This window comes from Galleria mellonella, unplaced genomic scaffold, assembly GCF_026898425.1.
Source record: "Galleria mellonella isolate WM207_F2 unplaced genomic scaffold, CSIRO_AGI_GalMel_v1 utg23, whole genome shotgun sequence".
In the NCBI taxonomy this organism is placed as follows: domain Eukaryota; kingdom Metazoa; phylum Arthropoda; class Insecta; order Lepidoptera; family Pyralidae; genus Galleria; species Galleria mellonella.
Genome location: NW_026442045.1, coordinates 2,922,489 through 2,938,855, shown reverse-complemented (window position 1 = coordinate 2,938,855; position 16,367 = coordinate 2,922,489). Strand labels below are relative to the sequence as shown.

Below are 16,367 nucleotides of genomic sequence, written 5' to 3'. Positions count from 1 at the left end.
TATTTACAACCCAAAATATAATACTTTACTAATCGAAGACAGTATGTGAAGTATCTACATAAGGCACGCAGCCTGTTTCTATTCAAGCTTATTTTTATAGAAGTTAGTTGATTATAAACATGGTGTGTGTACTAATCCTATGCAGTGAAATTCCGAGCATGGCTGGCCTTCTTTATTGTTCCTAGTATGGTAATATAAGGAAGTTTCAAGTTCTTAATTTATGCCAGTTTCTAATCCTGAATAATGCAACAAAAGGTTCAGTATGATAATTTGGCACGTGCCGCGAAAAATATTTAGGTCTTATGAAAATATTAGACTGTTCTTATAAAGAATACACAGACTGTTCACGAGTGAAGCCGTAGTTCTACCACACAAAAACAAAATTTATCTTATAGACATGCACTGATGTCAAAAAGTATTTATGTAGCCGGTAGGCTGAACTTTTAATTGATAAGTATCATAGCTTGTTAGTCAATCATCATCAATTCTAAAATATGTATTCAAATTGAAAACAAATCTACTTAGAATATATATATATATATATATATATATATATATATATATATATATATATATATATATATATATATATATATATATAGCATTATTTTTTCTTTATACCACAAAGGTGGCAAACAATATACAGCCTATCCGATGGTAAACGGTGACTGTAGCCTGTGGACGCCTGCAATACCAGGGATGTCATGTACGCGTTGGCGGCCCTGAAGAAACCCTAATACGCCCTGTGACTTGTAATTCTCTATCGACGATGAGCGGTGCGATGATAAAAGTCCTATGGACAACATTTTGAACAATTCCTCAGAATACAAGCATAGAAAAGGAGAAAACTTACAAAGGGAGACAAACTTGCTTGAGACTTAATGGCTCAATGTCGCCTGTAAACTTTGATTATTAATATATATACCTACTGCGTAGAACCTCTCAAGTATATTTTATAACTTAATGTAATGTCTTTTAAAAAAATCAAAGTAAGTCAAAAACAAAGTAATTCTTCATTCTTCGTTGACCTCTCTTAGTTTATTGTAAACGTACTAAAACGTGTGTACCCTACACAAGGTTAGAAAATTACTCCTAGCATTCGTTAGTATGCGAACAACTACTGTCGAATTAATTTCAAATCTTGTTGGTTGGTTCTATATTCCAGCTCTCGTTCTATAGTGCTGATGTTATTAGCGTCTAATATAACGTTTACATACATTATAACGAATAATATTAGTTACATTAAAGTAATTCTTAAGTAACATAAACCACCACCGAATGAACTTGGATACACTCCAAAAGTCTACCACATCCACATACTACGAATTTCAACGCCTCCACCCGACACGAAGAGCGGGGATGTATACGTGCACAGAACGTAAATAAACATTGACACGTGTTATCTATGGTTGGCGCATGCGTAGAGTTCTAGTCGCTCATCGATCCCATAAGTGAGCCCTTCCCCTGTACTTCCATAAAAAATCTAGAACCTACGGGAAGTCTTTGTCCAAGAACTTAAAAGTTTCATTAATATAGTATTCGAATAGTCCATAAACGTGTTTATTACTGTAAGATTACTTGATATTTCTAGAAAATTACAAAAAAATTCATTAACCAGTAACGTTTTAAAAAAATCATGGTATCTAAATTACTTCTCGAATGGCACTACTAAAATTTAAAATAAATAAATAAACTTTTAGCCATATATACAAGAAATAAAGTATCTAAACCATATTTATATAAAGTATAAATACAATGCACGACTATGCATTAATGTTTCCGTAAATATTTGTTTATGGAATAAAAACAAAAAGTCTTAAGACTTACAGAGTTGCGCTACGCAATATACCTACATATCTACTTTGGTAAATCCAGAAAATCAATATCAGAACCCTACGCCCGCCTTTAGAGGCTATTTCGGAATAACTTTCTTGCTGCGCCGTCGATAAAATTCATCATTGCGTGCTTCTGTTTCAGCTAGTTGGATAAAAATGGTAATAATAAGCTAGTTCACTACACCCACCAGTTACAGTGCTAACGCGTCAATCTGGAATTTATGCAGGATTAAATAAAACGACATATTATTATTGTATATTAATAATATTTCCATTCTTATTAATAAATCTTTTGTGAACGGTCGGTCAGAATTGATTTCACAGTGTTCTTAATTTACGCAGTAGACGTCCTTGTCAAATAATAATATATTAATAGAATTTTCGTGATTTTCACAACTACTCAATATCAAATTTAAAAGTCACAATGGTTCAATAAAATATTGAATAGCTTTTGAAAATGACTTGCAAAATGAGGAGGTCCTTAATTCGTCTTTATTTATTTTTTCGTTGGCATGTTACGCGATTGTGTCGCTAATTCTCAAATAATTTAAATAATTCTTTTTACGATCTGTAAGGTTTAGTATATATGCCAATGTTGTGATCATTAAAGCTCTTTTATTTTCTTTACAGAACAAAAAACTGCTAGTTATGAATCTAAATCTCATAGATACGATTCGGCGTTCTAATTTCACTTATTTATTTTCAATCTAATGTTCTAATTTCCAATGTGTTTAGGAAACATCTCATCGTTTACCATTTTTATGACGATTAATGTCACTGTTTTATTTAGAATAAAATGTACTTATATGTAAAACTAACCCTAAGAAAAAGCTATAGGCGATAGCCTATATGGTAATTTCTTAATTAAAATTCCCATGTTTCGGGACATATATTTGTAGGATACATAAATATTTATCATGATTGCTTTAGATGAAACTATCAAAAGCCACTGAATTTTTATTATTATTACAGTAGCAATATGGAACAATTTAATGGGAACTCTAGTGCGAATTAGACTGACTCACCAGCGACACTAAATGATCTGAGAGAATGGTTACCACATTATATTGTGACAGATTTTTTCTGTTATGATTAGTTATTTACTGTCGTATATAATTTGTTATCTATTGTTATGTTTATGTTTTATGTATTATTTCATAATTACATTTATTACTATATTTTTTTTAAATTCATTATAGCAATCTTGAACTTATTGTAAGCACATTGATAATTGTAATTGGTCATCTCGGGGCCGCTTTATGAAAACGATTGTGTCTATATCATAGGAAATTATTTAATTATAATATATTATAATATACTTACGACACTACATAGACATGACAGGGAATCTTGTTGACAATATCTAATTATACTCTTCGCCTTGTAATATGTATCCAAATTTCATATAATATTCTCTGTTTCTCTCATCGTTTCGTAGTACATAAACTTCATTTATTTTCATAAGATGTTATTTATATTGATGATTGAATGACTCAAATTTATAATTAATCTCTAATTATTAATCTATGTTGGTATGATTTAAACATGATATCCAATGAGTGGTACATACATGGGCATCTGGTTTAGTGCCTAGTTTATCCGTAACATTTACACGTACTCGTAGATCGAACCGGGTCCGAAATACAAACGTAATATCATAATTTAGTTTTTTTTTTCCATAATAAAGAAATATAAGTTATATTTTCACAAACTTTACTATCGCATTATTGATGTTTATCGCTCAAAGTTATATAGCAACTGAATCAAATTACATTTCATCCGTGATGAGATAGAAGAAAATTAGATTACTTGATTGCAGAATTCGACAAAAACGAATTGGGATAAAAAGTGCTTTCGGAAATTCACTTCATTACGTGTAGAGAGACGAGAATCGTCTCATTTACCTACTACTTTGTTTACATTCTGTCCATACCTACATTAACAAATTGTAATTTTCAATGATCTTTTTTTTGGTGCCTCACCTATCTATATATTTCAAAATAGTTTTACAACCTTCCATATTAGGCATTAATTTCCGCCTGTCATTTTGTCCACGCACGTTTTGCGATAAGTGCTCTAAATGAAGCATCTTCAGGCAAATTATTAGAGCCCTGAGGGCCTACCATGAAGTGTTTTCCGAAATTCCGGAGCCAAACGAAACACAAATTTGATGTTAAAATTACATTATACATGCCGTTTGGAAATATTAAAAATATTAAAATATTGTTCCTTTGGACTTTTAGGATAGGATGTATGACGAACAAAATGTTAAACTCCATTTATTGATCCCATTTTGGTATAAACATAAACACGAAATTGAGTCCGAAATTTCGGAAATTCATTTCATGGTAGACCCGCTGCTCGGAGCCTAGTGTTAACCGTGTTTATTCGCTATTTGAGTGCTGAACGGTTATTAATGGTGGTCAATCTTTGCGAGTTGACAGTCACACACATACTAATGCCAGCAAAATTAAATAAAATAATTCTAATGAAATAATTATTCATATTTTTTATTTGTGTCACAGTTAACTGACACAGCACAAACATGACATTCGCAATGTATATTTCGGTTTCGGCATAAAACCATACTTCTATTGGTGTGTGTGCATATCACATTCTTGAATTTAACAAAATTAAATGTCTTTTTAAATGAAAAACTCAAATCAATAACTTATCAAAACTCGGCAAAATTTGACTCTGCTATTTGGAACAATTTTCTCCTAATATCTTCCATACAATATTCCATTTGGCTCTACAGCTAACCTTTCCTCATAATTATCTTCCCCTCTATCTATTTATCTATCCTGTTAAAGAGCTGCGCTCTTGTCGGTGGAGCTCTTCCCACTCACTACGATTTTCAGCGAATCCCTTCACCTCTTGATTCGACACGACACCAACTCCTTCCTTGATCTGCCTGATGTAATTATGCCTTGGTCTCCCTCTTCCTCTTCTTCCTTCTATTATAATGTTCATAAGTTCGTCGTGTCGTATCAAGTGTCCCAACATTTTTTCCCTTCTGTCCTCAATAGTTCTTATAATTTGTCTCTTTTTCTTAATCCTAAGCGACGTCATCTTACTATTCTATGAGTACTATGAAGTATAGATACTTCATAGTACTCAAGTTTTTTTCATAGATTCAATAGATTGAATCTATGAAAAAAAATGAATGTTATAATAGTCTCTCCAACGTCTTATTATTTATTCATTTTGGAATTTATTAGTGTGCGTCGCGCACAGTGTTCACTGGTTCGTCATAGTAGTTTACCTGGCCGCATAACTGTTTTTTCACCGATCCTCGCATCGCATACAAAAAGCGATGAGCCTTCATTATTATTAACACAACAGAAATGAACGGCAACACAGCAGAGTGAGCAGAAGGCAGGCAGCGTTGCCGTCCCGCACGCTCCGCTGACTCGTCACGTGACGTCACGTCTCAACATGGCCGCCATACCGGTCCCCCCGCTTCCAACCGGATCCGTTTCGTGTTGCGCGGTAATAATAATTTAGAATGCAGTCGACTGAAAGGAAACAGACCGAGAATAGATTCAAATTTAATGCATCGAACACGTCGGCAATACGTGTTAACATTAATTGTTATTCTACAACAGGAGCTCTTTACTTTCGTTGAATTGTATAGACTTGCCTAACTGAATTGAGGGCTCGACCTAATGAGCGTATTCGTGAGTCATTTTTATAAGTATACGATTTTATTTCTACATTTTCAAAGTTTATAAATTACTTACTTGAATCTTACAAAGTAACATTAAAAAAAAACTTTCGATGCATCGACAGCATACCGTTTATATTTGTGTCATTAATAGATACTCTAGTATAAATAGGTAGATACGTAGAATAAATATCTTTGTTTTCATGTGGAATTACATTAGCTTTATTTACGGTATCTCATATGTAATCCTATCTTATTGGGGGAAAGGGATTGTTAGTGATGGGATCTAATAGCCCCATTACTGGCAATATACCCTCTCAGGTTGACCTCCACGCGGTTCCCCCTAGAAATCATCATGTTTAATTCTCGTCGAATTCATCATGGTGGGCCAACTGACCTGCATTCATTCTCACCTATCATCTTCCACTGGTGCCTCGTCGGTGTATACCAATAGCGCGGGCGGGGTTACCAATCTATTTTCACCCATTAAAAAAAAAAAGAAATCCTATCTTATTAATATTAGTTTTTAGAAATGTATGTTTCTTAATTAATCACACTTAAAGGGCTGGATAAATGTTTATAAAATTAGGTAAACAGGTGAACATATGTGCTGAATTAAAAAAAAAACAGGTTACTTTTTACTTAGACTAGACACTTAGAAAGAGATCAAACCTTATAAATAGCGCATTCAAGTTGTCTGAGATTTGAATCATATCAACGAGAATATATCGTTTCTAGTAGGGCGTGCATCCAGTGTATGATTATCTATTTGCTCTGTAGCATTGCATTCATTATCGCACGATAAACATGTCGGTGTAGGGTGCGAGCGGCGTGCGGTGCGGCGTGGCGCGGTGGCGCATCCGCGCGTCGCGGCTAACGGCTCGTCCTCGGCGCGTCGCGTCGTCGTGCTGCGCGCGCTGACGTCACCGCTCGATAATGGCCGCTGCCACCCGTCCCCTCCCCGCTACCGTAGTCAGCCGCCTCGACCCGAGCTCAGTCTCTCCACAACCCGCTTCGGTAGCGAGTGCCTAACACGTTCCACATCTCTATTGAACATACTCGGAGCCGATTGTGAACTTGTTCAGTGTGCCTGTGTATACCATGGTGACGGTGATTTTCGTTAAAAGTTCAAAAAATTTGTGACAATTTTCAAGCGAAACGAAGAAAGCCGATCTCTCGCACTCCGTACTACGTCCGGTGGCGAGATGTCGGTGATGCAGAAGCGGCAACACTGCTACTTGTGCGACTTGCCCCGCATGCCGTGGGCGATGTTGCACGAGTTCTCAGAAGCGGTTTGTCGTGGTTGTGTTAATTATGAAGGTGCAGATCGTATAGAAGTCGTCCTCGACACTGCTAGGCAGTTAAAGCGTGCCCATGGCTTTCAAGAAGGCCGAGGTCCGACACATGCCAAAGCAACTCATCGAGCGCCTCTAGAAGCTCATCAAAACGGTGCAGAGACTACAACTAGAGGTCAACCAGCGCCTCCGGCCCACCACGCTCCTACAACCGGATTTGCTTTACATCACCCAAGAGGGGCTGCTACAGGTCTTCTTGCAGAATATGGAGGGCGTCGAGAAGAGCATGAAAACCGGCGTCTGACGCATCTTCCTCCTACGCATCACTTAACCGCACATGGTGGGGCACGGTTAGCCCCAGGTCTAACTCTTAAGCGACCATTGGAAGACGATGACCATCAAAATCATCATGAGCCAACAAAAAGGCTACTGGAAGAGCACACCCGGCCGCCACTAACTCGTGGCGATTCCTTACCAGCAGTATCATTGGCGGCTCCTTTCGTTCCAGATCGGGTCTTCAAACAAGAAAAACATCCTCTACGAACTCCATCTTTTGATGCTGCTTCCTTTAAATCTAACGGTAAGATATATATACTACAATTTCTAGATGATCTCTTCTGGTATCATAAAGTCGGCATCAGTTTGGAATTAAATAGAATTTTACGTCTCCGTAATTGAAGATTTTGCTCCGCAAAAAAACAGTAACTTCGATAGTAATAAAATTAATATGGATCCAACACGGAAGTAAGTTTTATTGATTGTAAAAACAATCGTTAGACTTAGCAAACATATTTAAAATAAAAAGATGCAAAGTCACCTAACTAATCTTCATCCTTTTGTAATCGCTTAAAAATAAATACAGCCTGTAATCGCTTTTAGGTAATATATAAAATAAATTTCGAGCAATTTTCGATTATTGTTTACGAGAAACGTAACCAGGGGAAGGAATTTATTCAACGAGTCGATCAAAAACCATCGTGTTAATAAACAACAAATTAATAGTTTCAGATATGTTATAAAAATTATGTGTTTTATCTAATCGATTACTATGTTTACACGATTATTTACCATAATTATTTTTATAATGAATACACTATCAAACTATTTGAAAAATTTCGTGAGAAATATGTATTCTATGTGTTTATTCCAGATATAGGTATGTTATTGTCATTGAGTTAGATTCTTCCATAAATATTTTAAATATTATTTTAAAATTAACATAAAGTAATTAATTGTAGTTATCGATGTAAAAATAACTTTTTTAAGTAAATAATGCATAAGTGTATAAATAAATGCTATGATTATTTATGCTACGTAAAACAAATATGTGAATATAATAAATGACGTGAAAATTGTAGCTACCAAATTTCTTCTAGTAAATAACAATATTTCAAACCCTGCAATAAAATCATAAAAATGACGGCTTAGGGCTTGCATTTTTGTTTAAATACACTTAAATCAAAAGTGAAGAATAATTTATTCGTTTTGAATCGCCTTATTATGGCATTTTTACAATTTTAAACAGTCATATCTATAATGATGCTATGTGATCTTGGCATAGAGTGGGCCATCCCTTCCTTTCCCTTGGGTGTCGTTAGAGGCGACTAAGGGAACTTAATGGTCTAGGGATGGGCAGCGTCGGCCCTTTGTTAAAACATTACCAAAAGCTAAACTGTGATTGCTAACCCACCTGCCAAGCGTGGTAACTACTGGCAAAATCCCATCGATGGTAAACTGTCATCAGAAACGGCCTCGTTCCTTATAATAGTCTATATATAGGGAGACCTATGTTCAGCAGTGGTCAAATAACAGCTGATATGTATACCTATAATCATTTCCGGTATACTAACTATATACAGCAGAACTAGATGTAATTTGAATGGCTTCATAACAAAATAATTATTACTTAAAGACGCATTCCGTTGTTTACTAATAACAGTATAAGGTAATATTGTACAAATACATAGTTATTTCATGTTATCACACATACTATAACTAAAGAACGTGAACGTGTTCAGGCCGATGGTCGTGGTTGTTTTGCGCAAGCGTTTCGCCACGGGATTCATATCTAGGTAGGTGCATTAACTCAGTCCATAAATACAAAACCGGTCCAACTGGTTGAGCGTTCTCGAAAGCGAGCCCGCGCCTGCGGCCTCCCGCACACAAACTCACTACGTACAAACACCCACGTAATGTTAACGCGGTTCCTCTACCACCGCACCGTGAATGCATGCACGACACAGCGGTGTGGCAACGTTGCGTGACGACATTTTCGCTCGCGTACGTATGTAGGTGCCCGACGGGCGAAAAAATATAGCGCCTGCCTACGCTTGGCAAAGCCGCCCGACCACATTCCGCTGGCGTGTGTAGGGTGCGCGGTCGCCCGCTGCGAGCTGCGGCCAAAAAGGTCACCGCGCGTGACGTCACCAACGCCATATGGGCCGAGCCTTTGCACCGCGCACCCGACCGTCACTCATGCCCTACACCATGTTACTCTAATGAATATGTTTACATTCAGTTCATGACAGGCGAATTCATTATTGAAATGCAAATGAGACATTGACATAAACAATGGTTATCAACGCATTCATTGCGTGACGAAATGTCTTTAAAAATATAATCAAAATATTTAAAAAGAACAATTCCTTTACAGTATTTAAAGAAAAAAAATCAATTATAATTTCATAAACTTTTACATGAATTATGGTTGTCGTCATAACAATTTCAGCACCATTATCAAGTATACTTAACGTAGGACCTCTCCTACATTACTTATATAGTTATATCATCATCATCATATCAGCCCTTAACTGTCCACTGCTGAACATAAGCCTACCCCTTGGGGGGTTTTGCTAATAGTTGCCACGCTTAGCATGCGAATTAGCAACTGCAGTTAGGCTCTGGTGATCTTTTCAGAGGGACGCTGCTGCCCATTCCTCGCCCTCCCTTAGTCGTTTAGTAGTATAGTAGTCCCTTAATAGTTGCGCTTACGACACCCATGCGAAAGGAAAAAGTGACCTATTCTATGCCGAGACCATACGGCAATATAGCTATATCATAGATCATCTATCAACAAATTAAAAGTGGCGAAATTATCATGGGAAAGACCAATCCAAACACCGATTTTCAGATCTAAATCAAAAGTATGCTCCGCGTTTCTCAATTACAAATCAAATGTTAGATAATTTGCTTTAGTTAGTTGAACATACGAGACCTCAATTTGTAGATGTTGGCAATTGCCCGATACGATTGCAGTGGGCTTGTATAATTTCAATTACACTTACCTACCCGTCTGGTGGACGAGTTAGCCCAAACTAGTGAGCAGCACTACGCGACTATCAGTGACACATCAGTACTCACTACGTAACACATGCTATTTATATGACATTATATGCGTGTGCGAACGTGTGTTTACTATCTATCCGTCGGTCCACCGCAAACGATGTGTCATCCAACATTCAATGCGAGGTTATTGGGACAAATTGAAGTTATATCGTTCGTTCGCTTTGCATCGTAGCAGAATTCTGCGGCGTCGTCATGTCAAAAAAATTTTCTTTATTCTAGCAATTTACAACAGTAATTGTTGTAATGTACAACAAAAAAGAAAACAATTATACAACAAAAAAGAAAACAATTATACAACAAAAAAGAAAACAATTATACAACAAAAAAGAAAACAATTATACAACAAAAAAGAAAACAATTATACAACAAAAAAATAGTTTTAAAAAATACAAAATAAGAAACGCATACGAATGGTGTAATTCGAAATTTCTTCAATTTACTAGGTAGCAAACAAACATTATTAAGTAATCAATAGCTATATTAGAAAATGCATAAACACACTTACAGATTCCTTACTGACCGCCGACTTTCCTATCGTGTCGTTTTACCAGAAATTTCTGAAAATTTTTTCGGTATCTTCAGGCTATGGTAACAGCGCGCCGCTAACGAATGGTTCGGCGGGATCGCCATTGGGAAGGACTGCTGGCTCGCCTCCTGTGACTGGAGCCTCCGCGGGCGCAGGCCCTTCACCGATGGCGGCACTTATGTCGGTGGCTGATACTCTACCACCAGGCTCGCCGCGTTCAGCTGGCGGATCACCTCCACAACCACCGCCTCAGCGATCAGCTAGTCGATCCAGTCAACACTCTCCTAATTCATCAGGTAAGCATCTCCAAGTTGACAAATACATACAAATTTAACCTAAACCTTTTATTTCTAATTAAAACTGATTTGACTTAATATCTCTTTACATGGGTATTCATTAACTAACCAGTCTATATTTTATTCTATAATATCTCTCTCAAAATAGTTTTTGCTATTGTCCGCGATTATCGTATCGTATGACAGGTCGGAGTCGACCTGCACTGATGTCGGCTCCGGCATGGCGCCCGACGACCGCTTGCGCACATGGCGTCCGCTACAGTCTGCTGACTTGTCGCCTATATATTCAAGGATTTATTACATAAGATATTATCAAATTAATAGTTCCGTAATCGTGTCTTGCTGTCTCGGCCGGTATTAAGTAGATTTTATTCGCGTGATTTCAATTAGCAGACAGTAGCTAACAATTGCTCTCCGGTCCGACAGGGTCGAACGGCGGGCGGCGGTCGTCGGGCTCCCGGCACGTGTCGTCGACGACATCGGTGTCGTCGACAGAGGCAGGCGAAGGCACGGATGCGGCGGCGCCAACGCCCGCACCGCTGCTCAAGTGCACACTTTGTCAAGAGCGTCTCGAGGACACCCACTTCGTCCAGTGCCCTAGTCAACCGCATCACAAATTCTGCTTCCCCTGTTCCCGGGATTCTATCAAGCGACAGCAAGGATCAGAGGTTAGTTTCTCGTTTATTTTGCATAAGATTTATAGCTACCTAATCTGCATGATCCTCAGCTTAGTTTGTAATTGCTGATAAATATATAGAGATACATGTGACATGTACATTTCAAGAAATGTAAAGAAAAATACGTGGTAAATAAGACAAGCCGATGATAATACCATGCTATCATTCCTTCTAGGTTTACTGTCCAAGTGGGGAGAAGTGTCCATTGGCAAATTCGACGGTGCCATGGGCATTTATGCAGGGTGAAATTGCAACAATACTCGGAGAGGAGTTCAAACCGAAGAAAGAGCGGGAGACCTAGGGCAGCGCAGCGTCGCCACGACTCTATCTCTTGTCTCTCTCGATGTGAACGCTCGTTGTGCACGGGAGGAGTACCGAGCAAGCCGCGGCACGAGGCCGCAAGCGCCAGCCGTCAGCCATCAGCGACGCCGGTGCGCGGCTCCGCGGCGGGGTGGAGATTATTCTCGCCTGCATCTACCGAACATTTGTATATAACTTTGTAAATAGTCAAGTTTAAGTTTAGATCGTTAACCAAAACTACTGACGATTCTGAACTAATTTTAGCGGCAGCGGAGGCCGCAATAATAACTATGATATGAGCCGTATTCAGCATATTGGATCTGATTTTATGCGTAATTTTAAATAATTCTAGTTCGTTTGGTTGAACCTGTTTGAGGTTCTGAGCTTTTTAATGCGCAAAATGGGTGCGATATTCTGAATAGAGTACATATCAATTTTTGAAGATTTTTCGACTAATTTTTGTCTAGATAACGCATCGTTACAGGAACGATAATGTTGATCTGAATTATTCGTAGCGTAAGATAGCGTTACTTTTCGAGAATATTACGCTGATTCATGAGCGAGATTTCTTCGGATGCCATTTTCTTAGTTACCCGTAGGTCCAGAACCATAGTGAACTTGGCATTTATTTATGTGATTCTTATATATGATACGAGTATTATACGATATACGATCATGACATTATATGTAGTCGAGTGTACTGATTGTAAACATAGTTTTGGATATGGGAAGCATACCGCTCCCTGTACAGATATTATTAAATCTATGTATATTTGTATTTATTACATTCAATACAGACAAAATAGTCTTATTTTACTATGAATTTAATTATTAGAGTGGCTCGAGTTCCGTTACCGTCTTGCATTCGATGACAACAATCGGCTTGATTATTAATTTCAACTTGGTCATGAATTGCTATACCTAGTTGTTCTGTTCTGTTTATTGAAAAATGTTCAGTACTCTATTTCGTACATGAACATACTTGGAGTGGATATTTGAGTGGATTAATTTGTAAGAATAATTTAATGCGTCAGTTTCGCTCGTGCTTCAAGCTGATTCAAAGCACATGTCGTACTCGTACACCTTCAGATTTACGTGGTGGCAGTAAAATAGGTTCAGTTTGAAACGCGACCGCTGGGTGGGCGATGGTGGCAGTATTAGCAGAATCGATTTGCATATGTTGGGGGCGTACCTAGTCATTTTATGAAATGTCAAATTGTCAGAACCGCGAATACGCGGCCGTTATAGGAACTCTTAAAACTCGCTGCTATATTTGTATAAAGTGAAGTAATTATCATTATATATGTCATTAATGTTAAACAATTAGTAGTGTACGTCAATTTCGAACGCTATCAGAGAGGCGGACGACTTGGATGTTATTTTGCATTTTTACTGGCTTCAATTAAATAATTAATTTTTGATCTTGGTCTTGCACTATGTTAATATTAACTCGTTTTGATACGTTTCGTATGTCGTAATTATGTGCATATGTTTTGTTACATATAAAATTAAGTATCTAATTAATGTTACTTTGAATAATGTAAACTGATTTATTAATAACTTCAGACGTTACGTCTATAAACAATGCATGTTAGTACATTCAATGAAATTGAGATGTCTATTATTTATTTTATATATAGTTGTGTACATACGCGTATATTGTATATATATATTTATGTACTTGTAAATATTTTATTTGGAAAAGTCACTGAAATCTACATCCAGTATTAGTCAACTATTTCAGCATTAATGTCTCTTCATTAATAACTCCTTTCCGAAATTCCTCTAATTCAATATGTATAATTATTAATCACATCGAATCTGGTGATTAACACAAATCTATTTTTATCGAGTAGTTAATATCAATAATCGCATGTATTTTATGTTTCATAGTCATAAGCGCAGTCTATCCTGTTGTTTTAGTAATTGTATTGTTTAAATGAATTTACTTTACAAATTATATTTTTACGATAATTATTTAAAGTGATAGAACGCTTTTTAGAATCTGTCATTTCTGGTAGATTCGAAATTGATTATTAGTATTATCAATGGTCAGTGGAATTCCACCCGACATCGGGTTTGTCGACTGTTAGTTAGGGCCCGCCACTGGCGGCATTGGTAAATTGTAAGCACAAACTGTGCATTTTACTTTTTTACTGCTGGCGTGTTAAATGTATAAGAAAAAAACCTTGTTTTGGTTATACTCTTTCAAAAATATTTTTGCTGTTGTAAAACTTTTTTGAGTGTTAAATATCATTTATTTTTCCACTGGAAAACTAATAATAATAAGTAATGTGTTACCCAGATTAGGTGCGTTGCTGACTATACGTCACAGATTCTATAATTCTTATGTATTTTCGATACATTTAACGCGCCAGATTGTTATAGTCCGCCTTTATCCATAGGCTTCTTTGTAGATGTCGATAGAAATTCGGCACAATAAAATATATACTTAATTTTGAGAGTCATCTCTTTCTTACTGTAAGCAGCAAGAGAAATGCTTCGATTAAGACGTTAATGTACATGTTGGTGAAAATACAATTGATGTGATTTTGTATTAATTGCACTTTTATTTAAACCCACCTTTATCGAACCCTATACACGAATATACGTATAGAAATGATGAAATCAACTTGACCTCTCTATGCGTCAATGTTCTAAGAAACGTTGTTAGTGTAAAATTTGATTAGTTTTTACATTTAGAATGAGTTAGTAGGTACACGTCAATTTTAAAATACACTAGCAAAATACGTATTCGTCGAACATTATTTACAAATAAATTTTAGAATTATTCTAACTTGAAGTGTCAAAATAGCTGCTTCGTATGAATCATCATACGATTGGACGGTTTCAATATAATTACGAATATTTACGGTCTGCTAATATTCAATAGTGGTACAAGTAAAAAATCAGTTAATTGATCGAACGTTTCCATTTGTATTTAATTTCATTTAGCAAATATGTGATAATTTCAACTTGGTTATTTTAAATACACTATCGGGACTTAACGTGATGAAAAATTTTACAGGTAATTAGTACCTACACACCTACTTCTTTATTGTCGACGTTTTGACGTGAAATGCACCACGTCGTGGTCACGATGGGACTTGGTTACCTTTTTATTAAGTAGAGTATAGTTTCTTACATCTAGCCAAGTTTAGAAAGCATCTTGTGCTATAGGAATAACGTTTTATTGTTGAATTATACAATGTGAATCATACGATGTTTGTATAAACTTTAATGGTGAATACATCACTTACCTGCAATTTATCGATGATATAGTAATCGTGGAGGATTTCCTGGAGAACTTGAATATTATGTCAATAACTTTAATAATGCTTCTCAACAGTCTTAAGATGAACATGGACAAAACTAAAATCATGTCTAACGTCCATATCACACCTATACCGGTTACGATTAAAAACACTTCGCTCGAAGTTGCCGACGTGTATATATAACTACCTTACATGAAACGTACGTTTATTTATTTCCAACTACTTGACCTATGTGATTTCGGCTACGTAAATTTTCCAGTACTAGGACTATTACTATTATAATTTCACGTATCTGTACCTTACGTAAAAATGATGTTATTAAAATCGAGGTGATATAATTATTGCGTTATAGACAGGTGAATACCTCCTTTGTTTTCTCTATAATATCATAGTAAAATTTTATAAGAAAATTTCAAATATAAAACAAAATTCTATTAAAATATAGTCTAAATAATGAAAATTTTCCCCATTTTATTAATTCTTAGGGTATTCTAACTAACTGTTAGTGTATTCGAGGAATAGAATTGTTACTATAGTAATAGTATAACAGCATTATTGCTAACATTATATCCTCTAAGGTCTACATCCATTTCTTTCATCTAGGCTTATTATTTCTCTCTGGTACTCCGCCAGCTTATACAAATAATGCAGGCGGAATTACTATTCTATTATCATCTATTAAAAAAAGTCTTATACTTATTTTATGCCTTAATTAGTTGAAAGGAAACATAAATAACACAGAGCATCATAAACACATAGTTTCGAAAATCAAAGATTAGAATAGATCATGCAGTATATTTTGTACAATCCATCAAAATATGATGGGGAAACAGGCGTGACAGATACCTATATATATATATAATACTAGCGGCCTGGTGCGTGCTTCGCTACGTATAAATATAATAAAAAAAAATTAATATCAAATTCATTTATTTAACCAAAGTATATTTTATTAATTTTTATTTGTCTATTCAAATCAGTAGTATTATGCCTATATAAAGTCATACAAATTCTAAATTCTTGGTTTCTGCTCACATGTTGGGTTAATAAAATTAATTAATTGAACGTGCAGGCTTAATAAATTTTAAACCAAGAGTTTTGCACGTCGACAGAGCGTGCACCAGTGATTTGTGTTAAAGTGTAACAAAATA

At 36.1% G+C, this 16,367-nt stretch overlaps 2 protein-coding genes and 1 long non-coding RNA gene across 4 annotated transcripts in view; 2 read left to right on the top strand and 1 right to left on the bottom strand.

Annotated features, from left to right (window-relative positions):
- The window catches only part of LOC113512852 (putative leucine-rich repeat-containing protein DDB_G0290503), a 108,853-nt gene that overhangs the window by 88,264 nt on the left and 4,222 nt on the right, over nucleotides 1-16,367 (top strand). The gene's annotated exons all lie outside the window — the stretch shown is intronic.
- Nucleotides 4,319-10,150, bottom strand: LOC128200645 (uncharacterized). Of its 2 annotated transcripts, none has more exons than XR_008252830.1 (2): nucleotides 10,082-10,150; nucleotides 4,319-5,353 (listed from the first exon to the last, which is right to left on the bottom strand). It is a non-coding gene; the product is annotated as an uncharacterized LOC128200645 (long non-coding RNA). The 2 variants fall into 2 exon arrangements; XR_008252829.1 differs by lacking the exon at nucleotides 10,082-10,150 and adding an exon at nucleotides 6,175-6,377.
- Nucleotides 6,401-14,498, top strand: LOC113512848 (interferon regulatory factor 2-binding protein-like A). Its single transcript, XM_026896794.3, has 4 exons — nucleotides 6,401-7,377; nucleotides 10,725-10,964; nucleotides 11,391-11,632; nucleotides 11,817-14,498. Exons 1-4 carry the CDS (start codon nucleotides 6,708-6,710, stop codon nucleotides 11,940-11,942), a joined length of 1,278 nt encoding a protein of 425 aa, XP_026752595.1. The 5' UTR covers nucleotides 6,401-6,707; the 3' UTR covers nucleotides 11,943-14,498.